Source organism: Macaca thibetana, chromosome 12 (genome assembly GCF_024542745.1).
Source record: "Macaca thibetana thibetana isolate TM-01 chromosome 12, ASM2454274v1, whole genome shotgun sequence".
Lineage (NCBI taxonomy): Eukaryota > Metazoa > Chordata > Mammalia > Primates > Cercopithecidae > Macaca > Macaca thibetana.
Genome location: NC_065589.1, coordinates 4,933,255 through 4,958,708, shown reverse-complemented (window position 1 = coordinate 4,958,708; position 25,454 = coordinate 4,933,255). Strand labels below are relative to the sequence as shown.

The window sequence follows — 25,454 nt, the reverse complement described above, 5'->3', positions numbered from 1 at the left end:
ATCACTTGAGCCAAAGAGGTGGAGGCTGCAGTGAGCCATGATCATGCCACTGCACTCCAGCCTGGGCAGCACAGTGAGACCCTGTGTCAGAAACAACAACAACAATGACAAAAAGAAAAAAAAAACAAATAGACTCCTGAGTTAATCTGGAAGAATAAATGGAGAGGCTGGCCAAGAAATTTTTGATAAAACATAACACGGGTGGTTTTCAACTTTTTTGTAGCCCACAGATTCTTTATTCAAACACAATCTCACCTCCCTGTTCAAATACTTTTGGTGGGTCCTTTACTGCTTCCTGAGTAAAGCCCAAGTTCTTTAACTTGCGTATTGTAAAAAGAGCATTCTGACAATACCCAAGGGTGTTCAAACAGCAATGTTTAAAATTCCCACAGTTCCACCACTTCGGCGAGCAGCCCTGTGTTTATTCTGTGTGTCCTTCTGGTCTTTGCGTGCCTATGTCTTTTGCACAGTCCTATTCCTTTTTTCTTTTTTGAGATGGAGTCTCGTTCTGTCACCCAGGCTAGAGTGCAATGGTGCGATCTTGGCTCGCTGCAACCTCTGCCTCCTGGGTTCAAGCGATTCTCCTGCCTCAGCCTCCTGAGTAGCTGGGATTACAGCCCCACGCTACTATACCTGTCTAATTTTTGCATTTTTAGTAGAGACAGTGTTTCACCATGTTGACCAGGCTAGTCTTGAACTAGTGACTGCAGGTGATCTGCCTGCCTCAGCCTCCCAAAGTGCTGGAATTACAGGCATGAGCCACCATGCCTGGCCGCAGTCCTATTCTTAATTGTGTTTGTCTGAGGACTAAGAACACCGCAAGCTTGGTTTTCGGAATAGCCGTAAAGCAACAACACAGCGCTGGGCTCGAAGGGGGACAGCTGCCTGAAACAGGAAAGAGGGCAGAAGCTCCCTGCGTGTGCCAAAAGCACTGATGAAGTTTTAAACCTAGTCCAAGCTAACTGAGCGACACTAGACCTTCCCGCAACTTCTCTAATCTGGATGTAAATTGTAATTCTAGAGCCCCTTGTTTTGCAGGAAAAAATAATCTGTGTATGGTCAAATAACAGATGGAATGAGCTGCCAGACAGAATCTGTTGCTAGTGCAACAGAACAAAGTACTTGTTCACGCCAGACTCAGGTCCCCTGTTACCTGCAGGCCTCCGGGCAGTCCTGTCTGCTGGCTGTGTCTCCCTGCTTTATGTAGGAAGCTGGAAGAGGTCAGGGGATTTCCTTGAAATTGCAGGCTAGTGAATGGCAGAGCAGGAGCTGGAACCTGATTATCTGCCAAACCCCTGCTTTGGAGCTTTGAGGGCTTCTGCACAGGTCACTGCATTCTCTGCGTAGGGGTGCAGGGTTGCTTGCTCTCCCGTCGGCTTACTCTTGGATTGGGCCTTCCCAGAGGTGTCGAGAAGCAAAACCCAGTTCTTTGATCTTCTCACTTCAGCTGCTCTTTCTTCCAGCCAACTTCCAGAATTACACCCTTTGGCGTGACCACACCACATCTGAAATCTCCACTCCCCACTTTCCACCCAGTGACCCGCACCTCCCATCTTTCAGTGCTCCTGGCGCTGACTTTCTTGCAGTCCCTGACAAGCAGCCCTGCCTTCGCGTTCTCACTGGATGAAAGAAGGCAACAGATGTTAGATGCTGTGCGCACATATTCCCATCTTGACCATTCTTTCTGTGTACGCTTTTCTGTGGATCTATTGGGGCCCCATCCAGCTGCGTAAGCTGAGACGTGAGTGTGCTTACACAGTGTGGGCACCTCGGATGCAGGTATGGGCCCCTCTAGATCCAGGGCCACTTGGCAATGTCTGAGACATCTTTGGTTGTCACAGCTAGGGTGGAGAGCGCTGCCAGCATCTGGTGGGTGGAGCCAGGAATGCTGCTAGCCATCCTGGGATGCACAGGACAGCTGTCCGCAACAAGGAACTGTGCAACTCCAAATGTCGAGGGACCCTGCTCTTTATTAATCCCAGGGTTTCCCAAAAAGCCCGACACCACATTTGATACAGATGCCACCAACAGGGTGGAGACAAGGGGCAGGGGCTTCAGTGTAATCTCAGCAACTAAAATCGAGCCGACGGTCAGGTGAGAGAAGCGTTTGGAAAGCCTCCAGTGCGTTTAGGGGACCACGCCCCCTCGGCATGCCAAGGCAGCTGCCCAGTGAGGTGCAGGGTATAAAGGTGGCGTGGTCAGGAGTGGCTATTTGATCTCCAGTTCTTCCAGAATTTCCACTCTCGTGCCAAGCATGTCTCTCCAAACGTCTGCTCTTTGGTGCTCCCCCTGAAGTTCATCTAAGATCTTCATTCTTCAAAGGTGAGGCTTGTCTGTTCTATGTCCAAGTCTTCTCTAAAGATATCCAATTTGTACACATGGAGAACATTTTTTGTAGTCGAATAGTTGACGACTTTTCTTTGAGCTATATCTCAAGGGCCAAAGCGCAAAAGGGCAAACCCTTCTATGAGAGTGTGGGTCTATGTTTTTAGTGTGATGCTGAAGTGTGTTTTAGCCTTTATTTTCCTTTATGGAAATGCATTTGCTTGGAAAGATCAATTTGGGGATGCTGTTTTAGGGGTTTCTGTACCTTCAGCTGGAAGGATACTCACTGTTCCTGATGTTCGTTTGTCTGCCCTTCAGTCGGGCCGTCTGCAAGCCAAGCTGCTTAGTGGCAGGGCTTTACTTTTAAGCCTTTGAATACATCTTGAGTACCTTAAACTTCTCTGTATGCTATGGGTACTGTTTGAATTCAGATTATGAAGTCCTATTCTCCCCACACTTCTTTTTTTGTGAATGACATTTATCAATGACATTTGTAATTGGTTGATTTCTGAAGTTTTCAGCTAGTAGCATAAAGATTTACTTCATGGCTCTGATTATCAGAGAACATCTTTTCTAGAATGTTAAACTTTTCTAGAATTTTCTAGAATGTTAAACTCATAGGCAGGATTACTGAGGCAAAGCCAAATAAATGAGGGAATCTCTGGAAAAAACATATTGCTTTTATTTTGTACAGAAATTGCCATTTTTTGGCCAGGCGTGGTGGCTCACACCTGTAATCCCAGCACTTTGGGAGGCTGAGGCAGGTGGATCACTTGAGGCCAGGAATTTGAGACCAGCCTGGCCAACATGGTGAAACCCCATCTCTATTAAAAATACAGAAAAAGTAGTTGGGCGTGGTGGCGCACACCTGTAGTCCTAGCTACTTGGGAGGCTGAAGCAGGAGAATCACTTGAACCCAGGAGGTGGTGGCTGCAGTGAGCCAAGATTACACCACTGCACTCCAGCCTGGGCTATAGAGCAAGACTGTCTCAAAAAAAAAAAAAAAAAAAAGAAAAGAAAGAAAAAGAAAAGAAAAGAAAAGAAAAGAAATTGCCATTTTCTATTCCTAAGTATATATTGAAGCATTTGATTTGTTTCTTCTCAGTGGGGTATACTGTTAGCTGGTGAATGCAGTTGTTGAGGATAAAGCTTATTTTCCCATGTCGCTATCTATTCTGAACATTTTAAATGAACTATTCTGAGAGCATGTATAGATTTTTTTTTCTTCACAGGAGAGCTGCCTTAGGAGGACTTTTCAGAGTTTGTGCCTATAAGACTGAGATATACATAATGAATTTTAGCTGTCGTGTTTTTAGAAGGTAATTGGTAGATATTTGCAGTGCATTGTCTGCATGAAAAACAGAATTGGGCCTGGTGCAGTGGCTCACACCTGTAATCCCAACACTTTGGGAGGCCAAAGTGGGCAGATTGCTTGAGCCCAGGAGTTCAAGATCAGCCTGGGCAACATGCTGAAACCCTGTCTCTGAAAAAAAAAAAAAAAAAAAATTGCCAGGTGTGGTGGTGCACACCTTCGGTCTCAGCTACTTGGAAGGCTGAGTTGGGAGGATTGCTTGAGACAAGGTTGCAGTGAATCAAGGTTGTAGTGAGCCGAGAATGTGCCATTGCACTCCAGCCTGGGCGACAGTGTGAGACCTTGTCTCCCCATGCCCCCTAAAAAAACCCCAAAACTCAGAACTGGTTTTCTTAGAGATGCTTTACTGGAGGTGTTTGTGGCCATTTCCTTGGCTACTGTGTATACAGGAGGTTTCTGTGGTACGGACTTAAAAATCATCAATTCTGTGGAACACACTGGGAAAACGGATACATTTAGGATTGCTATAGACTTATTCCTAGACACGTTTTGAGATGAGCTTAATTCCAGAGTAAAATACATTAGAAATTATTTTAAGTATGCCTCAGAGTGTATCCCAAGGCAACATTTAATGACGTAATGTAACACCATGGAAGGGCTCTGAGCCCAGGTACAGTGCACCTTGACTGGGACTCATACAGCTCCAAGGCAGGTCCTTCAACATTGGGTCCTCCTGCTCCTCATCCTCCCTCAACTCTGCCATCCACTCTTCCTGCACAGGAACCTCTGCTTCTAGTTATCTGCCCTCTCCTGGCCACTGTGGTGTTCTCATTCCCATGGAGCTCACAATCGGATCAACTCCTGAGTCAGTACAAGGCGCCAGTGCCTGCATCTCCCCTCCCCGCTCTCCACACCCAGCCTTTGGTCAGCAGCCTCTGAGGCCTCACCCCGCCCACTCCATCTTTTCTCACTGTCCTTTCAGCCTCCAGACAGGCTCACGTCTCTTCCATACTTAAAAACCAACAAATCATGAATAAATCTCCCCCACGCAAAGTCTTTTCCTTGGTCCCGCCTTCCTTCAAGGCTGCCGTCTACCATTTATTACACATGCACCAATCACAGAAAATGTTTAATTGCCAAATTTTAATGGCAGAATGTAATGACCAGTGTTTTTCTAGTTGCAAATTAAAGTCTTTCCTGACCTTGCTCTCTTCACTCTGTGGCTTCCAGGAGACGTCTCTATTTTCTGACTCTCTAACTCCCCCTTCTCTGTCTTGACTTGTTCTTACACACCTCTTATCCTTCCCATGTAGGTGTCCCAAGGTTCCTTTCTGCAGGCTCCTTTCTGTTCTATGCGTGCTGCCTGATTTTATCATCACCTTTAATCGGTAGTGTGTGCTGAGGTGCCTGTTAGTCACCTCCACTGAAACTTTCTGCCTCCAATTCAAATTCGGTTCAATCAATAATCAAACCCATCACCTTCCTTAGAAAATCTAAAGGGATTTAAAAAGCAAAAACAATAAAACCCCATTAGATGAAAAATAAGTGTGATGAATTGCTGGGTACAATCAGTTATGAAAAAAAATATCCTAAAGACATGTCATTTTTAAAAGAGAGTTTCTATTCCCAATTGCTACAAAAGTATAAAATACTGAAGATCAATGAGAATTAATGACAACTCATCAAAGTCCTCCATTTTGTTAGGAAAACCATTCATCCATCTATCCATCTACCTACGCATCATTTATAAGGCACCTACCATGTTCCAAGCGGCGAGAACATGCTTTTAATCGGGAGAGTCCATTCATAACCTGGCAGTGGGGGCTGAGGGAGGTGGTGGGAGAGATTCAGTACCCAGGTCACAGGGCAGCTGTGGGAAGGCAGCATGCTGCCATATGTAAGCCAGGCAATGGAGCTGTTGTGGATGCTAGAGACAAGCCCACTGTTGCTTTCCAGACGCTCTTGCTCGTCTGTCCACCGGAGGCAGTCAGGACCCTGGCCTGAGGGCCAAGTGTATTTTGCGCCTGAGCTGGACCAGCTGGCCATGGGGTACCACCTTCTTTGCAGACAGCAGGCAGGGTCTGGCTCCCCCACTTGATGCTCCTACCAATGCCCCTAGTCTTATTGGGAGATCTGGCATTGACCTGGGTATGTACCCTGCTTTGCCAGTGCCCCTGGAGTGGGAGGTGTGGTCACTGGTCCACCAGGAAGACAACTAAGGGCATTCGTTGAGTCTATGTGACGACTGTCTGCTCTGAGTGAGGCCTCTGGATGGCTGGGAGGAAGGAAGCAGCTCTGCATCAGGCGGCATGCCGCTGGTGCATTCCATGAGCATGTGCTAAGGGCTGAGGGGACCTGGGTTGAAAACCTAGCTTCACTCTTCCAACATGCATCTGTGGACAAGTTCTATAACCTTTGTGAGCCTCAGTGTGTGGATAAAGTATGTTGTAAGCTGAAAGGTGCTGTGTAAATTTCAAGTGAGCATTTCATGAGCCACACGTATAATAGATGTGTTTTTAGATATCAGTCAAAGGGATCCAAATAGGCCAGGTGCGGTGGCTCACACCTGTAATCCCAGCACTATGGGAGGGTGAGGTGGGTGGATCACTTGAGGTCAGGAGTTCGAGATGAGCCTGGCCAACAATGGTGAAACCCCATCTCTACTAAAAATACAAAATTAGCTGGGCGTGGTGGCACACATCTGTAATCCCAGCTACTCGGGAGGCTGAGGTGGGAGAATTGCTTGAGCCTGGGAGGTGGAGGTTGCAGTGAGCCAAGATCATGGCACTGCACTCCAGCATGAGTGACAGAGCAAAAATTCATCTCAAAAAAAAAAAAAAGGAGGGGATCCAAAGCAATAACATGAATGTAAGCTCATGGTTTGTAGAAGTAATTTACTGACATTTATTCTGCTGTAATCAGTATGGCTAGTGATTCACATTCATGAAAAACAGATGTTAGGGCTCTGATTTAGAAAAATGACTTCATGTTAGTTATCTGACTAATGGGGAGGCTGAGAGCCACTGTGTCCTCCCTGTCTGCCCTCAGCCTTGTGTTGTCATCCCTGTAAGGGTTTGTCTCTGTAGCCTCAAACCACAGCGGGAGGCACAGCTAGTGAACCAAGCAACAGACCAACACCATGGAGACAAAGTAAACCATGTTTGGGTGTGGCCCCAAATTGGTTAACTGTTCTGGCATTTTCTGGTTAGCTATGATTCTGATGTTCCTAGAACAAAATTAGACCATGCTATTCGCATTTTGTTTTTTTCTCAGGAGTCTCCTATACTTATGAACATGAATTTTTACATTTCAGACAGGTAATCTTCATTGAGAGGGCACAGAGGAAGACAAAATTATATCACAGGCCTGGCAACTTTTAAGGATGCCCTCTGAGGCAGTCAGACCTGTCACAAAACCCAAAGTACCCTCTCAGTGCAGGGATTCTGGGCTTAACCAGTGATGTCGGGAGGTCAGTTCTGTGTGTCTACAGGCCATTAACTGCAGTGTGGAAGGGGCCGTAAATTCCAAGGCACTTGTTAGAAGGGGCTGTCCCTGGATCATCTTTACCAAGAGAAGGAGGAAGTCAAGCCTTGGTCACTGACCTCACAGCTCTTTAGTTAAGACCCTGGGCATCATGCTGGCATGGTCCAGATGGACCCTTTTCTTTTTTTTTTTTTTTTTTTTTTTTTGAGACAGAGTCTTACTCTGTTGTCCCGGCTACTAGAGTGCAGTGGCATGATCTCAGCTTACTGCAACCTCCACCTCCCGAGTTCAAGTGATTCTCATGCCTCTGCCTCCCAAATAGCTGAGATTACAGATGTGCACCACCACATCCAGCTAATTTGTGTATTTTTAGTAGAGAAGGGGTTTTGTCATGTTGGTCAGGCTGGTCTCGAATGCCTGGGTTCAGGTGATCCACCAGCCTCAGCCTCCCAAAATGCTGAGATTACAGGCGTGGGTCACCATGCCCGGCCCCAGATGCACCCTCTTCCGAGGAAACCCCCCACCCCCAGCTCAGACCTTTCCAAGGTGCCCTCGGGTTTTGAGTTTTGTCTTCAAGGTGAAGGATTTAATGTTACTCTGCCAAGCCATCTTTAGAGCTGTGAGTACTGGGATGCACATTTTGTGTACCTCCATGTTTTTATAAAATGCCACCTTTCAGAGCCACACCCACACCCTGACTTCTGACTGGACCTTCCAGTGTCAAATTTGTGGGTTCCAATCACCCTTTCACCACCCTCACAATTGACCTTGCTCTAAGTTAAATTAAAAAAAAAAAAAAAAGAAGATTGGGGGTAGGAGGGAGGACTGCCTCAGAAGGGGGCTTCAAGAAGGGAACATTAAAGTTATCTGTATTATTTAGGTTGGTGTAAAAGTAATTGCATTTTTTGCTGTTAATTTTAATGCAAAACCTGCAATTACTTTTGCACCATCCTAATAAAACTGGGAGGCAACTGTGGACCCTCTACATTTTACTCCTGGGCTCTGGGATCTAAGAACACCAAGAAAGATGTATTAGCATTCAACTTACAGTACAGACTTTGCCCTTGAGTTGGGGATGGTTCTGAGACTTTCACCTCACAGGACTGGCTGGCCTGAAACCCAAGTCAGAATGTAGCATCCTCTCATCTAGAAGGGTGACAGGATGGCAGTTTTCTTTAATATGCTACTACTTAGCGGAATCAGAAACCAGCCATTATTTTATTGCTGGTAATGTTCATTTGTTCCTGGGACTAAGACTCATTAGCTCGCTGCTTCTTACTCCGTGAGTGTCCTGGCATGGCCCCCTCCCTGCCACCTACATCCTCTGCAGCAGCCCCCTCCCACAGCTTTTGTGGCAGGCAGTGGGTTTGTTCTCTTCCCTGGACTGCCCACAGTCTTGCTGCCTGGCTCATCCCAGTTCTTGGTCTGGTGCCCAGCTTCCTTCCTGCTATGGAGGAGAAGGAGGCCTGGGCACCTTGAGTTGAGGCACCTACCAAGGAGACTCTCTCTGGAAAAGAGGGGGCTCAGAGGCAGCAAGGCAGGTGCTGGCTTGCTTTTACTGGACTCCCAGGACACTAGGCACCAGGCTAGCTGGGCAGCTCACCCTGACTATGCCCAGCGGGATCCCCATGTTAGGGCCTTTGGTTCTCACCCTCACAGTGGGCACTGTTATTATCACCGGCATGTTTTGGGTGAGACTCCAGGCACAGAAGCTAAGTAACTTGCTCAATATCCCTTAGTGAGTGGCAGGGCCAGGAACTGAATGAGGTGGCTTAATTCCAGAGCCCACTTCTTAATCCCTTCCCTATATGGTTTTCAGAAGCTGGTAACTAGCAATTGACTGGTGGCTTAGGGGTTAGGAAAATGCGTCTTGTGGCAATTACAGGTGTCTTCAAGCATTGCCTCAGGGACAGGCCAAGGGAACGAAGCTAGTCCCAATACCCTGCTCTGGGAGATGCGGTCACAGGGTTCAGTTACAGGGTTCCGGGTGTTGAGTAGCTTTAGAATCTGCCTATCTAGATCAGAATATTCAAACTCAAGTCTAGAAGAGGGCTGTTTTATTAATGGGTTATCATTCTCATCAGTGAAGTTGTGACCACTGGTAAAAGTCTAACAGCTTTCTACAATAAATTCCCAGAGAACATTTAAAATTATTTTCTCCAAATAATTGCAGTTTATACAATCAAGAATTGTTATAGGCCAGGCGCAGTGGCTCACTTTTTTTTTTTTTTTTTTTTTTTTGAGACGGAGTCTCGCTCTGTCGACCGGGCTGGAGTGCAGTGGCCGGATCTCAGCTCACTGCAAGCTCCGCCTCCCGGGTTTACGCCATTCTCCTGCCTCAGCCTCCCGAATAGCTGGGACTACAGGCGCCCGCCACCTCGCCCGGCTAGTTTTTCGTATTTTTTTTAGTAGAGACGGGGTTTCACCGTGTTAGCCAGGATGGTCTCGATCTCCTGACCTCGTGATCCGCCCGCCTCGGCCTCCCAGAGTGCTGGGATTACAGGCTTGAGCCACCGCGCCCGGCCGATCCCAGCACTTTCAGAGGCCAAGGCAAGCAGATCTCTTGAGGTCAGGAGTTCAAAACCAGCCTGGCTAACATGGTGAAACCCGTCTCTACTAAAAATACAAAAATGAGCCGGGCATGGTGGCGGGTGCCTGTAATCCCAGCTACTCAGGAGGCTGAGGCAGGAGTATCGCTGGAACCCGGGAGGCAGAGGTCGCAGTGAGCCGAGATCGCGCCATTGCACTCCAGTCTGGGCAACAGAGCGAGACTCCATCTCAAAAAAAAAAAAAATTGTTATAACAACATTTAAATAAGTGTTATAGGGAGAAAACAAGCTATTAAAAGGTAGGCGTTTCATTATCTTTGAAAGTTGCTTTTGTGAGCCTGAGATGCTCTCAAAGACAGCTTGGCGTCTGTTCATCTTAAGTTCAACGTTTCTTCCCCAGCGGTTCGCTAAGCCTTTGCTCGGCCCCTGTTTTCCTTCGCCCCCATCCCTCCCAAGTCGTCCTCTGGCTCCTCAGCACCCATTTTCCCTGCTGCACACCCTCCTGACAACTCCAGCCCGCGGAGCCCCTGCCCTGAAGCCCTGGGCCCGGGTCACAGCGGGAAGGTGAGTGCTCACAGGTGCGCGCTCACGTTACCAAGTCGGGTCAGCGTGCAGAGAAAAGGGAATTAGGAATTGGGGGGCTGTAAAATGTAAATGTGCTTTAAATTTTACATTCCCTGGCGTGGCCTGGACAGGCTGATCTTCCGATTACAATCCGCGTCATCCCGTCGCTTCTGCCCCCAGCCTGGCGAGTTTGGGAACCGTTTCCCGCAGGACTTTCATTGGGAGTTAGGAGGGCGCCCTGTGCCTGGAGGAGGCGCAGGCTGGTGCCCTCCAGGAGACCGGCGCCTGGCAGGGTCCTCGCGGCTGCAGTCTGGACGGTGGGGACCCCGGGCTCTGCGACGCCGGATGGGCCCCAGCGGCTCGCACCCGCGCCCTGGAAGCTCGTTATCCCCCGCAGGCCGCCGCACCGGGCCGAGGGGGGCTGTGTGCGCGCAGCTGCGTCGTCCTGGAAGTCGGCCCGTCTCGGGTTGCCGTGTTAGCGGGGTTCCCGGCTGGCAGGTGCAGCGGGGCTGGGGCCTAGGCTTCCGCGTCCGGGAAGCTCAGCAGGGCCTGAGTGTGAGGGATGTGGGGGAGCCGGGAACGCAGCCCTCGCCCGGCCCCGGGCAGCCCCGCCCCGGGAGGGGACCCCTATTCGGGTCGACCCCTACTGGGCGTGGAGTCCTTCCCGGAGCGCCGGCTTCCCACGGCCTCACAGTTCGCGCTCCAGCCACTGACTCAGGCCCCTGCGGGTGGAGCTGCGGCCGGGGTCGGAGAGGTCTTTTCCTTCCGGTCCTCTTTCCCGCGTGGGCCTGAGGGGTGGTGATGGACAGGCGGGGAGGGGCCGGGCGAGACCAGGAAGATCCCGCAGAGACGGAGCGCGGGGGGCGGGGCGGGCCATGGGGCGGGGCCTGGGTAGGACGGAGCCTGTGTGGACGGGGAAAGGGGCGGAGCCGGGAGGGACCCTTCGAGGCGGCGCGGCGCGGGGGGCGGGGCGAGGAAGGGCGGGGCGTGGGGCGGGGACGGGGCGGGCGTGGCCGGGAGGGACCCTCCGAGGCGGAGCTGCGTGGGGGGCGGGGCTGGCCATGGGGCGGGCGGAGGCGCCGGAGTCCCGCTTCCCCTGCGCCCTTCCACGCCCGGCCGTGCTCAGCCCGCAGCTACCTGCGCCCCGCCCCTGCCGGCCGCGCCCGAGCCCAGCGCCGCGAGCCTCTCCCCGGCGGGCTGGCTCCTGGCCCCGGAAGCGGGAGCGTTCACTTCTCTGCGAGGGGCTCCGTCTCCGCGGACAGAACGCGCGCCCCCTGGCCCGGCCCGCGAGGGGCTCCCGGCGTGGTCCTCGAGCGTTTCCCGCCGGGTGGAGCGGGCCGAGCCCGGCAGGATGACCAGCCCCGCGGCCGCGCAAAGCCGGGAGATCGACTGTTTGAGCCCGGAAGCTCAGAGGCTGGTAAGAGGAAAGCGCTTCCGAAACTTTCTTTCCTGACTGCGGCGGGCTTTCAGGGCTTCCAGCATGTTCGAGGTCAAGGGCAGGCGCAGGTGCCCGGGAGGCGTGGGGTGGGCTCGGGCGGGACCCCAGCGCGGTGGGAGCGGGCGCAGTGGGTGCGGGTCCGTGAGTGGCCCCGGGGAGCGGCGTCCCTCGTGAGCTGGGAAGCACATTTTATTGTGGGACGCCACCTCTAAGGACGAAAAGGCACATGGTCTCTCCCCGCCCGAGGTGGTGGGCTTCAGACAGGCTCTGGCCAGGTCTGTGCCCGGCTTAGAGTCACAGGGAGCTGCTAGTTTGCTGTTTTACAAAATACAGCACCAAGGACCGGGTGGCCAGAGCCGGTGCCCTCACCCGCGGGCTGGAACCACCGTGAAGTGGCTGGGGTGCTTTGGAGCACTCATCCCGCTCAGCACCTGAGGACCACCTCCCCCGAAGACCCCAGACGCCAAATTCACTTTGGCTTGTCTCCCGGGTCCGCCCAGCCCAGACAGTATCCTGCCTCTAGGATTTTGCCGTTGTCCAGCTCAATATGCAGTCGTGGGACTATGGCTGTAGTTTGGCATTAAAATTGGGCAGGGGATGAGGCGGAAAGGGTTTGCAAATACACATTTTCATGCAGGTTGTGATTGAACGTGAATGGGAATAAAAGTGAAAGGGTGCACTTTGGAAAAGAAATATAAAATCCTAGCTTTCCACTTAATCAGATGTTCGTGGGATCTTGGTAAAAGTATGAGCCCCAAACAATCACTCTTTCATCAGGTAGAAATTAATCATCTACTGGGTGTGTGTGTAAGATTTAAGATGAATCAGACTGCCTTGACCTTGGGAGAGCTTATTAGGAAATGCCAGAGAGAGGTGTAGAAATAGGCTGATGAACGCATACTGAAAAGCCAGTTCTTTGCTTGTCAGATGGTGGCTGTTTTTTAAATGTCCATTTTAGTGTGGATTTTCTGTGACCTCGTTTAAAACTCTGGCAGTGGGCCAGCCCTCTGGAGCTGGTTTTTACCCCTTCAACTAATTAGTTCCTAGGGGCCTGGGAAGAGAGACTCTTGAATCACAGTCAGGGAAGGGTTCTTGAAAGAAGGAAGGTGGGAATGTGGCTGAGGGTGTTGGTGTTCTGAGGAGCAGCTTGGGACACCATAGATCGCAGGAGCAGGGTGGAGGTGAAGAGCCGCCTGCTGGACTGAGAGTCCTTGGAGAAGGGAAGAGTAAACATTGAGAACAGGATGTGAGGAAGCCAGAGACAGGCTGATCAGAGGAGTAAGTAGAGGCACACCTGAAGCTGCTAAGGCACTGGTTACAGGGTCTATTACTTAAGGCCGGGAGCCTCCTGGGCAGGTCTGGGTTCAGATGACTTTGAGATGCTGCTGGGAAGAAGGGAGGGGAAAGTCTGGACTGCGTCCAACTGAGTAGGTTTGTGATCATCCCAGGCCCACTGTCCCCCTCCCCCCCAGCCCCCACCCTCAGTTCCAAAACCCAATAAGCGCTGAAGACCAGAAGGTTTGTGTTTTGTTTTGTTTTTATAAGTTTGTGGCAGAATTTTGGCAGTGAGGCTTGCCCTGACCAAGGGGGGGGGAGCTATTTTTGGTCTTCATTTATCCCTCTTATGTGAATATTCATAGTTTTCTTGTTGATGTCTTTGATTAAGGGCTGCTACTCTGAGTTGTACCAGAATATACAGTGTATGCGTCTTACTACGTTTCTAATGTCCAAAAATGCTGAATTCTGAAACATGGCCCCAGGGGTTTTCAGAGAGAAATTGTGAACCTGTAGGAGCTGTTCTTGGTAAATGGTAGCAAAAACTATCAGAGTGAGACATGGTGAACAAAAGCAAAACGCAGTTCCTGTTAAGAGGTTAATGTTCAGGTAGGGAAGGAAATGTGCTGAATGGTGATGGGAATTGGGGGTCAGCATGGGTCGGGGGTAGGGCGTCAGCCAGCGGCTGCCCTGGGCCATGGGCTGGGTATACCCATGGGAGAGTGGTAGTGGGCGTTTCACACTGGTTTGTGCTAGTTTATGTTCTGCATTGTGTCCGTGGGTTCAGGGATGGGTCTCCCGTGGAAAGGCGGGACTGGGGGCCGCACCCATGCAGAGCAGAGCTGGGTCGGTCAGAGGAAGTGGATTTGGCAAGCTCCACCTCAACTAGAAGACAAAAGCAGGATCTGAGTGGGAGCCTGGGCTTCTTCAGCAAGTGGGCACCGGCCCTGGAGCTGTAGGAGAGGGTCCAATGCGGACAGTGGAGAAACTGTGCATTTCCTCAGCTTTTGTAACTTCCCTGTGTTTGCGATGGCTTGTGTCACCCTGCTGTCTTTCCACATACTGATTAGCATGCAGCCCTTCTAAATGACCAGCACCGTCCCAAAAAAGAGCTGTTAGGGAAGAGTGTGGACACACAGTCTCCCAAGGCCCATCTCATTATAGGTACCTGGTCCAGGGTCCCCAGGTCTGGGAGAGTGGAGTCTTGACCAACGTGGGGATGAAGTTGGCACGAGGCAGGCTGGCCCTGCTCTAGCTCAGTCTGAGATGGTGGAGCGTGGAATCATATAGTGTGTTTTAGGCATGTCATTTCCCTGGGCAGGTAAGATATAAATATAGTAAAGTAGGTCTTTTCTAGTAGTATTGAGAGTGTCCTACTGGGGCAAAGATGGAGACTAAATTTCCCTTTTTCTTTAAGAGTCAGTTTCTGTTCAGCCTGAACTAATATCACACAGCGGAAGCCTCCTTAGCAAATTTCAAAAAAACCCTGCAGTCTCAACTGCCACTTATGCTGAGCACAGGAAACCAAGTTATTTATAGTTGTAAAATGGTGTTTCAGCGAAGTTGATTGGAGTGTTACCTGATTAGAGCGAGATTCTTATCCAATCCCTACAGAATTGTGAGACTAAATGTTGGTGCAGTGTGTTTGCTCCTCAAAAGGCAATGTCCAAGAGGAACTTATCCCCGAAAAACCAGGCTCTGTGACTCAGCAAAGGAATTGTTTATGACTGGTTACTCATATGCCAGTGCTTCCAAAATATCTGCTCATATTTAAAGGAGTGATCTTGAAGCCCTGGAGGCTGTAATGTTTAGATTACTAACCTCTTCACCAATCAGTAAGTCCGTTAATCTCACTACATGTTAGACATGGGAAAGGAGAAGAGGATTTTTATTACCTTACTGTTTTTACTGGAGGCCACCCAAATCCACCCAAATTTGAGTTTTGTTTTTTTTTTTTTTAAATAAGCTTGTTTTCATGGAATGGACTTACTAGAACTTTTATTATTCAGACTACCTAGATACAATTAAGTAAATTCATTTCTTTCTCCCAAATTAAATATTTTGACTACATGCAAGATTTAATCATTCAAAAGTGCCATGTATTTGATTATAGACCACTACTATAATCCCCCTGCCCCAGGCCAGATTCCAAAACAATAAACCAGAACACACACACACACACACACCCGGCAATGATACGTATTCTGAGACTCATTCATTCATTTTGGAAAGGGCCAGTGTTTCCAGTGGTTTCTCCTTGGTATTGTAACTTTACAACTTTAAAACTATATAAGTAGTTTTCCCTTGAATCTAAAGTGTAACTACTTTGTAATAGAGAAGTAATTTATCTTAAAATCACTATAATGAAGATTTACTCTTAATTTTAACCAAAATGTTTCATGAACATGTTTGTGTAATGAAGATGATCAAAGTGACACCCCTTGTGATCCTTCTGTCTTTTTTACTGTATGTGGTAAGTGGCTGTGTGATTTTCCTAGGGAAAGGAGTGGGCTTTCCTTGTGGGTTGGGAACCTCTGTCCCCTTCCTCTGAAGTTTCCCCAGTTTTTCCTGCTGCTCTACTAAGTGGGTGCCTTAGCATGCTTGCCTTCTCATTGTGTTGCTAAACGTCTCTGGACTGGATTTATACTGAGGTCAGTAGCTGTCAAAGAAGACATTAAGGAGTGAAAGTAGCTAATATTTACCAAACCCCTGCCACGCCCCCCTGGTGTTTTATGCCAAGGTCTTCTCTAACCCTTGAGGTAACCTTGTGGGGAGCAGATAGTTTTCTCTCAGTTTTTCAGATAAAGAGGAAACTGAGGCTGAGAAATGTCAGGGACTTTCCAAGTCCTCACAGCTAGTCAGCAGTGGAGCCGGTTCAGACCCAGGCCTGCTGACTCGGAACTGGTACTGACAACTGTCACCGCTGTGTACAATGCTGCAGGCAGGGGCTGGCAGGTAGTAAATGTGCCAGGTATATCTGTGGCTGCCACGGCTACTGCTGCTGCTTTTGTCGCTGTTGTCAGCTTTTCTTTGCAGCCCTGCTGTCTCATACCCCAGTACTGGGGCTGAAGGATTTCTTTTTACCAAAGCTGCCTCTTAGGACAGAAGTCCTTGTCCTGAATGCATACTGAGAAGTCTTCATTCTATCAAACTTTTCTGTTCTTTGCCTAGTAATTTCCAGACAGAAGAGAGCATTCAAAGAACTTACTTTTTTTTTTTTTTTTTTTGAGACAGAGTCTCGCTTGGTCACCCAGGCTAGAGTGCAGTGGCATGATCTCAGCTCACTACAACCTCCGTCTCCCAGGTTCAACCGATTCTCCTGCTTGCTTCAGACCTCCCAAGTAGCTGGGACTACAGGTGCCTGCCACCTCACCTGGCTAATTTTTGTATTTTTAGTAGAGGTGGGGTTTCACCACGTTGGCCAGGATGGTCTCAAACTCCTGACCTCAAGTGATCCTCCCGTCTTGGCCTCCCAAAGTGCTGGGATGAGCCACCACGCCTGTAGTGAGCCACCACGCCCAACCCAATGAACTTTACTTTTCTACATAAGGAAAATAATGGTAGAAATGAAATAGCTGTGAAACTTGTTTTGCTATTTTTGTACCATGCTAAAATGTTAACTACTACTTATGTCGGCATACACCTGAGAGCCGCTGTGATTTAAGCCTTTTTATTTTTCTGGGTGTGATGTAACTCCTCCCCTACCTCATCCAAGTAGACAGGTTCATGGAGGATAAACATGACAGCTGATGTTTCTTTTACAGCGGGTTCCAGGGAATATCCGCTGAATATAGGAAAGATCGTCAGTCGCCGTGTGCTGCCCCAGGTGGGAGAACCCTGGTACTGATGGAGCTTTCAGCCTTCTCAGAGGAAACAATTTCAGTGTTTTTGTGAAACCCTAAAGGTCTGGGGTTTGTTGGACTATCTTGAGCAGAGCAGGCAAAGGTGAAGGGAGTGGATCCCAGATGCGCTGCCTGGAGGGAAACCTGTCACCTGGAGAGGAAACGGCACAGGGGAGGCCCAGCCACCCTCGCCTCTCAGTCCCGCACATCTCTGTTAGTGGTAGTCATGGTTCTTCTTGTATTTCCAGCATGTTGAGGCAATTGAAGGAAATATGAAGATTGATTCATCTCAGGAAAAGCAAAAAATGTATTAACAGCAAGAGTAGAAGTTCACTTGCAGGGAAGATACTGTGGAGCGTATTTATTTCTCAGTGCCAGTGTGGGTAGCTGCTAAGCCCAAGATTGTGTTGTGAGGTTTGAATAGGTCAGTGTGTAAGTCATCAATAAAGTAACATCAATCATTTTGTTCCTGATTAATATGTTTGCTATTTTAGTATGCGAAGTACTTTAAAGAAGCTTATTATTCTGAAAAGCAAAGCCTGGAGATTTCCAGTAGCAAAACAGAGAAAGTCTGTGGGCAATCTCAGTGTACAAATAATTCACCGCTGGCATAAACACAAAGAATTTCAGAGGGGAAGGAAGCTCTTAAAGATTATGTCCCCTCCTACTTCTTTAATGAGGGCTCATGTTCAAAAACCAAGTAATTTATCCAGGCTCACATAACTGTAGGTGATAGAGCCCAAGCTGGAGGCTGTGGCTGGGTCTTCAGACTCCTTTCTTGATAGTCCCCACCTGCATAAACTCAGACCGAGAACAGTGCAGCCACAGCTGAGAGAGGCAGGTGGCACCCAGCATTTCTTGGACTTGTCTGCCAGGTCCCCTGAGTGCAGAGGACAGTATGCTGGCTCCTGAGGCCTGTGGGCCCCAGAGAAGCTAAAGCCTTCTTTGAAGGCTGCCATTTTACCGTAAACTTTCGTGATAATTTCACAGTCTACTCCATAATTTGTCTGAGTTAATTTTGATGGAAACATGGTGTTAAGTAATCAGTTAAGCTTTGATCTCTAACTTTATGCTGTCCAAATCTTCTTGATGGCCTGAGCACCAGGGTCCCAGACCTGTGTTCTGAATCATGCCGGGGCTGCTTCATAGAACGTGATGGAGAGATGACAGATCCACACTGGAGTTCTGAAGCTGTGGTTCTCAACCCTGTATTTTTATAAGTTCCTTAACTTCCTTACTAACCTGAAATGAAATGCATAGGTGATAAAATCAACCAGTGCACATAATTTCAAGTCAATATAACATTTCCGTAAAAAATAAAATAGCTTATAGTAACATAATAAGAATTTTGATATAGAAATACTTAAGACCAAGTACACCAGCAGTTGAATGCAGTGGTGAGACCTGCACACACCTGTGCCTGGTGTCACAGGGAGGCCAACACAGGTGTGTTGCACTGAGACCCACACACCACCCCTCATGTTGCTGTCTATGATGTGACATTGTGAAAAGTTGACTAACTCTCAGGAAAGTTCTGAACGAAGCCAAGTATCATCTTCCCTCAATTTCCATGTCGATTGCATTCCTGGAATATTTCATGTATATTTGAACTGTGTAAAACATATTTTGAGTTTATATGTAAGTTGCAATAAGTTTGTAAATCCAAAAATTTAAAAAGTGGTTTTTTTTTTTTTTTTTTTTTTTTTGAGATGGAGTTTCGTTCTGTCGCCCAGGCTGGAGTGCAATGGTGCAATCTTAGCTCGCTGCAACCTCTGCCTCCCAGGTTCAAGTGATTCTCCTGCCTCAGCCTCCTGAGTAGCTGGGATTATAGGCATGTGCCACCACGCCCAGCTAATTTTGTATTTTTAGTAGAGACGGGGTTTCACCATGTTGGTCAGACTGGTCTTGAACTCCTGACCTCAGATGATCCGCCTACCTCGGCCTCCCAAAGTGCTGGGATTACAGGCGTGAGCCACCATGCCCAGCCAAAACAGCGGTTTTTCTATCTTCCTGAGCAGTCGAGGGAAAAGTTCTTCCCATTGCAGGCGTGTCTGAATGCGGGATGGTTGGCCGACTTGGCCCTGCCCCCCTGCCCCAATACCCTTCGCTTCTTCCCAATCTTTCTGACATCCCAATCCCCCCAACATTTCCAAAATGTCCTCTAAGTCAACACTCCTGCCGCTGCCAGCTGCCACCCCAGAGTGCCCTGTGCCCGGTAATGATCGTTCTCACAGTCATGGCCGTAGGGAAGGCTCCCTTGTGGTTACTGGGGGACTTGGTGAGATTGCCTACATGAGCATTTCTTTTAGAACTGAGATACAATGCACATGGCCTCTGGGGGACATGGGGTGATGGGTACGCGGAGTCGAGGCGAGCCTCCCTTGCGTTTCGGAAGCACTAGCCTTGTGCTGTCCGTTCTTGTCCATGTCTGTGCAGGAGGACATCACCCGGCCCACTTGGTTGCTGTGAATAGCAAACTATTTTTAGAGGCTGCTGCATCTGAGGGTTGGGGGTTTATAGAGAAAACAAAAGTTGGTGGCTGTGGCCACTTCCTATAGCAAGGTGGCTCAGGAAAGGGATCCCGTGTCATAGCCTGGGTACACCACGGCCCCTCCAGGAGCTTGATTCCTTCTTAGCTCAGGGGAAGAATCGCACAAGGACAGAGGTTCCTGCTTGTCTGTGAACAAACTGGCCTTTGTGGCTACTCAGCCTTCGGCTGCATCATATTCCTGTTACATTCACGTGAGCGAACTTGAATTACATCCTTAACACTTTTCCAAAAAGGTTATAAACTAGACTGGTGACATATCATGGGGCCTGGAAAAATAATGCTGCTGCTTTTTCACTTCTCTGCTTGATGCTAAAACCTGGAGGCTAAAATGAATGTGTGTAATTAATTGGAGAACTTCCTCCTGTTTGTGGAGTGCTTTACCGCTGGTAAACGGCTTCTCTCCCTGAACAGCCCTGTGGGGCGTCATTTCCATCTGCCATCTGAGGAGAGCTGCTGTTCATGGCCCGGTCCTCTGTCCATTGGCCTACTGGGTGTCCCTAATGTGCGCTAATAGGCTCCTGGCAAACGGCGGGCATGGCAGCCACGAATCTGCACATGAGCCGTGTGCCCTAGGTCTCCCCGGGCTCTGGTTCACATGCGGTGCTTTCCAGGCTGCAGGGCTTTCTCAGCCTGGGTGGAAGGAGTGACGTCAGAGCATTTCGCAGGAACTGCCTGCCCTAAAGCTGTGGCTCATAAACCCCTTCCAGCTTCTGTGGAGAATTCTGGAGCCCCAGGGTATCACCAGAGGGTTTAAAAGCGGAGGAACGTTTCCTGTGACTGCAGGGTGAGAGGCGCTGGGATCTGTAATTCCACACTAGGCTGGAATCCCAGAAAAGCTTCAATGCTTGGGAAATGTACGAGCTTCGCCAGGATCCCCTGAAGGAGTGTGGGGCTTTTTAAGCAAACTGCCCAGCAAGCCTCCTGCAGCACCTGCTGTCCCTCTGCCCGCAGTCAGGGCCCCGGCCCACCAGTGTTGGTTGTGTTTCTGTTCTTTGAAGAGACCGCGTGATGATCTTCTGGTAGGAGCCAGAAGAAGGATACAAATGCCATTAGAGCTGTTAGAGTCCCAGATGCCACTGGAATTGGAGTTCAGGGTGTTGGGCTGTCCCCACCCTTAGGCAGTACCCCCACTGCCTGCAACACCTCCAGTGCAGGCTGAGGCCACCTGAGGATGGAAGCACGTGTGGGCTAGGCCAGGAGGGCGTGCGGGAAGGCTCTCCACTCTGCACTCTGCTGGGGCTTTCTCCTTGCGTCCTGGTCAAAAACTTCTTCTCTCTCTGGTTCTCCTTGGCCTCAGCTCCCTGAGAAGCTGAGCCAGGCTGTCCCTGAGTTCCCTAATCCGGAAGAAGGGACGGCCATTATCTTTGAGTGACTGTCTTCTTGCAGCTGGGAATCTCTGGGGCTCTGAGCAGGAGGCCCGTGGGGGGCCCTGGAAGAACAGGCGTGAGTTGAACTATTTACCTCACTGCCCTGTGTGCCCTGCCCCAGCAGAAGCCGTTTCTGCTGTGTGGTTCTGTCTAGGACTAGAGCCACTCAGGGCCCTCTGCATGCTGTGGGATCCCTTTGCAAAGCGCTTCCTAACATGTGCTTTTATCTGTGGCTCGGGCTGGGAATGGTGACTTCTTCACGCAGTCTTCCCCAGGCCTCTCCAGCCTGGCTCCCGAGATGCCACGCACGGTCTGTGCAGCCCAGAGAAGACCCTGCAGGGGGAGAAGGGTCACTTTGGTTGCCTGTCTCCCCATCTGGCCTGTGGGCTGGGCGCCTGGCAGATGGGGCTCCCATGGAGGTGCCCCCACAGACTCGGACTCCACAGCAGGCTGTGGCGCTGGCATCGAGGATGTGGCTGGGAGAACCTAGCTGTCTTTTTAGCCATTTGTTTCGGAGGCCCTGGGGGTCATACTTGTGCTTCCTTGTGTATTTTTAGATCTCTTATCACCATACACACCACCTCCATATAGAGGGCTGTCATATTCACATATGGTGAAATAAGACACAAAAGTACAATTCTGGAGTTGAGGGTCGGCTTTCTAGGATTAGGACAAGGAGGCAACTTTGATAGTAAATGGAATCTTTTTTTCCCAGCCACCCCCACCCTCAAAGACTATCTTGCTCTAAGACCCAGTTCCTGTAAAACTGTCTGTGGGGTCCCTGGCCAGGGTGGGTGGGATCCCGGGGAAAGGGCCGGGCTGTGTGCTCCGAACAGGAATGCTTCTGGACCAACCGTTGTGGGCGTTCCTGAGAAGCCAGGGAGCCTGGATCTTGTCAGAGGAGCTCGAGTCAGCTCCTCCCTCTGCTCCGTCCTAACCCCACAGGCAGCAGCAGGAGCTGAGAGAGGACACGGTGGGGGCAGCGCTGCAAAACCCAGCAGCAGGGCCACCTTCCAGCAGCAGAAAGCATGAGTTTTGGTTTTGGGGTTCTTTCATTTCCTTCCTTCCTTTCTTTCTTTTTTAAATTTTTGCTCTTTGTTATGAAACACTGCAACCAGACCGAGCTGTGCATGGCCTGCTGCAAGCAGGCGCCTTTATCTTGAATGACCCCACATGCTGGGCAAGGAGGGGGCGGGGGAGGGGCTTGTGGGAACCCAGAACTGGGGTGGGACTGAGCCAACAGTTTAAAGAGCCTTGTACCCCCATTACCCAGCCTCAACAATTGTTCGCTTCCAGCCATTTACACCCCACCCAGGTTTTTTGAAGACAAGTCAGAGGGAGATAATTTCACTGTCCTCCTCAGTGTTTTAGTATCCCAGCAGAGATTGCATGGGCAGAGAAGGGAGGCCTCAGAGTGTAGGACCCCAGGAACAGACGAGTGTTCGCTCTTTCCCTATTGGCTCCTGTGGGGTAGGGACAGACCAGCCCCCATGGACACTAGTGAGGACCATGACAAGAAGCTGCTGTTCTAATCTCATCAGTGGAGGATCCAGCAAGCCCGGATCGGGGTGAAAGAATGACTCAGCCTGCAGGCCATTTGGGGTATGCGCAGTCTGGTCTCCTGAGTTCTCTGAAGCCCTGTGCAGTTTTTGCTTTGTATCCCAAACTCCACGGGCCTGGACTCTGCCACTGGGCTTGATCCTCTGCAGCCCAGCCCGTTCCTGTCCCCATGCTGGAAGCAGCCCCTCAACTCGCTTCCTGGGTTTCCTGTTGCTCTCCCCACCCCATACCTGCTCCCCACGTTTCTATCGGAGCCCTGTTTCTAAAACAAAAGTCAGATTCCACTGTGTTCTTAAAACCCTTCAGTGGTTCTGAATTCTTTCAAGACAAGGTTCCAGATATGGAGGCTGAGGGCGAGGGTCTGCACCCCAGGTGTCTGCACTCCTCGTCACCAGCCCCTGGTCGCAGCCACCCAGCTCTGCTTGTCCTGTTTCAGGGTCCAGCTTAGGGCTCCTGTCCTGCGGATGCCTTCCGCAGCCCCCCAGCGTTGGGTCAAGTTCTCCACAGCAGCCCCGGCCCCACGTTTCTTCCCCCATGTGGTCCTCATCACATGTACATTGTCACCAGGCGCTTTGCCTGTTTCCCGGGAGACTGGACACCTAAACCGCATTTTGGAAATCCCTCCCACCATCTCAAGCGGTGCTGAGACACCACCCTGCATTCACAGCACAGTGCGTTCCTGTGACCTCCGCGGGCCATGGTTAGCCCACAGGCTACTCACAGAAAGTGACAGGCCGTGTTCCGAAACTCTTCAAGCAGTCTGACATGGCTGTGGCCCTTCATGAGATTTTATATTTTACAAAAGTGTCAGTCAATAAAGGATTCGTCCTGCACCACTGGAGCACTGGCGCAAGGTGCCCTGATCCCTGAGAACCCGCGTCTGCACAGTCAGCACTCTTCCCACTGTCTGTCATCTGCTGTGCCCTGTCAGGCTGCTGTGCCTTTCTTCGCAGTGTCTCTGTTTGGGGAAGAATTTTGTCAAAACTGCAGATTTTCTTTTCTTTCTTTCTTTTTTTTTTTTTTTTTCAAGACAGAGTCTTGCTCTGTCTCCCAGGCTGGAGTGCAGTGGCGCGATCTTGGCTCACCACAACCTCCACCTCCTAGGTTCACGCAATTCTTCTGCCTCAGCCTCCCGAGTAGCTGGGATTACAGGCACCCACCACCACACCCAGCTAATTTTTTGTACTTTTAGTAGATTTTTAGTAGAGACAGGGTTTCACCATGTTGGCCAGGCTGGTCTCAATCTCCCAACCTCAGGTGATTCGCCTGCCTCGGCCCCCGCAAAGTGCTGGGATTACAGGTGTGAGCCACCACGCCTGGCCAACTCTGCAGATTTTCTTTCAGGCATCTTAAGCGAGTGGCAAGAGTTATTCTGTGGCTAAGTGTGTAGTTTTGTGTTCGTGAAGATGGTCATGCATGGGTTTTGTGCCAGTTTAAATGCTGGCTCATATATTTGTTGGTGTTTAGTCAGGCAGATTCCAAGAATTGCCCGTAAACTAAATTGCCACTTCCGGTATTGCCAGCGCTTTGTTTTCCACATATGAGTCATGTGAGGATCGTAAGGGATGGAGATGTTCTAGAAGGCGGGGGTTGCAAGGATTTGGAATTGTATTCAGTGACAAATGGACTTCTTTCTGAATTCTCATGTAAGGTGGAGATCGCCATAGTTGACCTGTCCTGGAGGTGGGCGCGTGTCCTCCTGAGGAATTGATGCTGTAACATGGTTCATCCATGGGGTTCCTTTGTCAGCCCAAGCCCATGTGCCTCCCAGCAAAGGTCACTGTTTTTTAGTCTTTAAATGTCATTATCCCCAAGTGAGGGACGGGGGTAGACCTGTTAGGCCGAAGGCGGGCCATGATGGGAACCTTTTCCTTGGTGGAGGGCGGGCCCCCAAGAGCAGCTGGCTCTGACAGGACATTGTTTTGGAGTCTTGCGAGTCTGGAGTGGGGACGCCTGACAGGGAGCCCCCAGGTGGAGTACCGCATGCTCAGGCGGGCGAGCTCTGCAAGGACCTCTGGCCAGACCCAAGCAGAGCTAAGCTGGATTAGGGTGGGGAGCTGGGCAGGCAGGCAGGGAAGTGGGTGGGCATGCAGGTGCCTGGGACCCCACTCAGCTCACAGAGATACTTTCCCTGTGAGAGCAGGAGTCACCTCAGGCCTCCTCTCCTTCTGTTATCTGCTAGTGTGTAATAAATATCCACAATTCAGCGGCTTAGGATAACACATAGTTATGATCTCACAGTTTCTGTAGTCAGGAGTCTGGGCACATTGGCCAAGCGCAGTGGCTCATGCTGGTAATCCCAGCAGTTTGGGAGGCTGAGGCAGGCGAATGGCATGAACCCAGGAGTTTGAGACCAGCTTGGGCAATGTGGCAAAACCCTGTCTCTATAAAAACTACAAAAATTAGCCGGTGTGGTGGCACCTGCCCTGTAGTGCCAGCTACTCGGGAGACTGAGATGGGAGAATCACTTGAACCTGGGAGGCGGAGGTTGCAGTGAGCTGTGATCACGCCACTCCAGCCTGGGTGACAGAGGGAGACCCTGTCTCAAAAAAAAAAAAAAAAAAAAAAGAGCCTGGACTCAGCCCCACTAGGTCCTGTGTTCAGGTCTCACAAGGCTACAGCCAAGGTGTTGGCCACTCTGGGGTCTTTCTGGAGTTCAGGCCCCTCTTCTGAGCCACATTTTTGTTGGAAGAATTCAGTTCCTTGTGGTTGTAGGACTGAGGTCACTGTTCTGCTGGTGTCAGTCAGCCAGGGGCTGCTCTCAGCTCGTCGAGGTCCCTCCCACTGGGCAGCTTGCTTTCTCAAAGCCAGCAAGGACACTGACTTCTAGACCGTCTTTTAAAGGGCTCTCCTGATTGGGGCAGGCCCACAGGATAATCTCTCTTTTGAGCAAGGCAGTCAACTGATGAAGGATCTTAATTATTTTTTAATACTCTTTGCCACATAATACAGCCTAATTACAGTGGTGTCATCCATTATGTCCATGGTCCCACACACTCAGTGGGAGAGGGGTATGCAAGGCAGGTACACTGGTGGTGGGAGTCTTGGGGACCAGCCCACAATTCCACGGTCCCACACAGCGGGAGAGGGCTATGCAGGGCGTGTACATCAGAGTCTTGGAGACCAACCCAGAATTCAGTCGACTGCCCTTGTCTCTCCCTCCATTCCCTTCTGGTGCCTTTCTTTCC

The 25,454-nt window shown here is 50.1% G+C and overlaps 1 protein-coding gene across 24 annotated transcripts in view; it reads left to right on the top strand.

The window, feature by feature from the left end:
* LRRFIP1 (LRR binding FLII interacting protein 1) overlaps positions 1-25,454 on the top strand; it is a 168,891-nt gene that overhangs the window by 60,454 nt on the left and 82,983 nt on the right. For 2 of the 24 annotated variants that reach the window (XM_050751647.1, XM_050751646.1), the window contains exon 1: positions 11,350-11,650. The exons of the other annotated variants lie outside the window; for them this stretch is intronic. In XM_050751647.1, coding sequence (XP_050607604.1) covers positions 11,585-11,650 — 66 coding nt within the window. In that variant the 5' untranslated portion in view covers positions 11,350-11,584. Of the gene's footprint in view, positions 1-11,349; positions 11,651-25,454 lie in introns of those variants that run through there. 24 annotated transcript variants of the gene reach the window in all.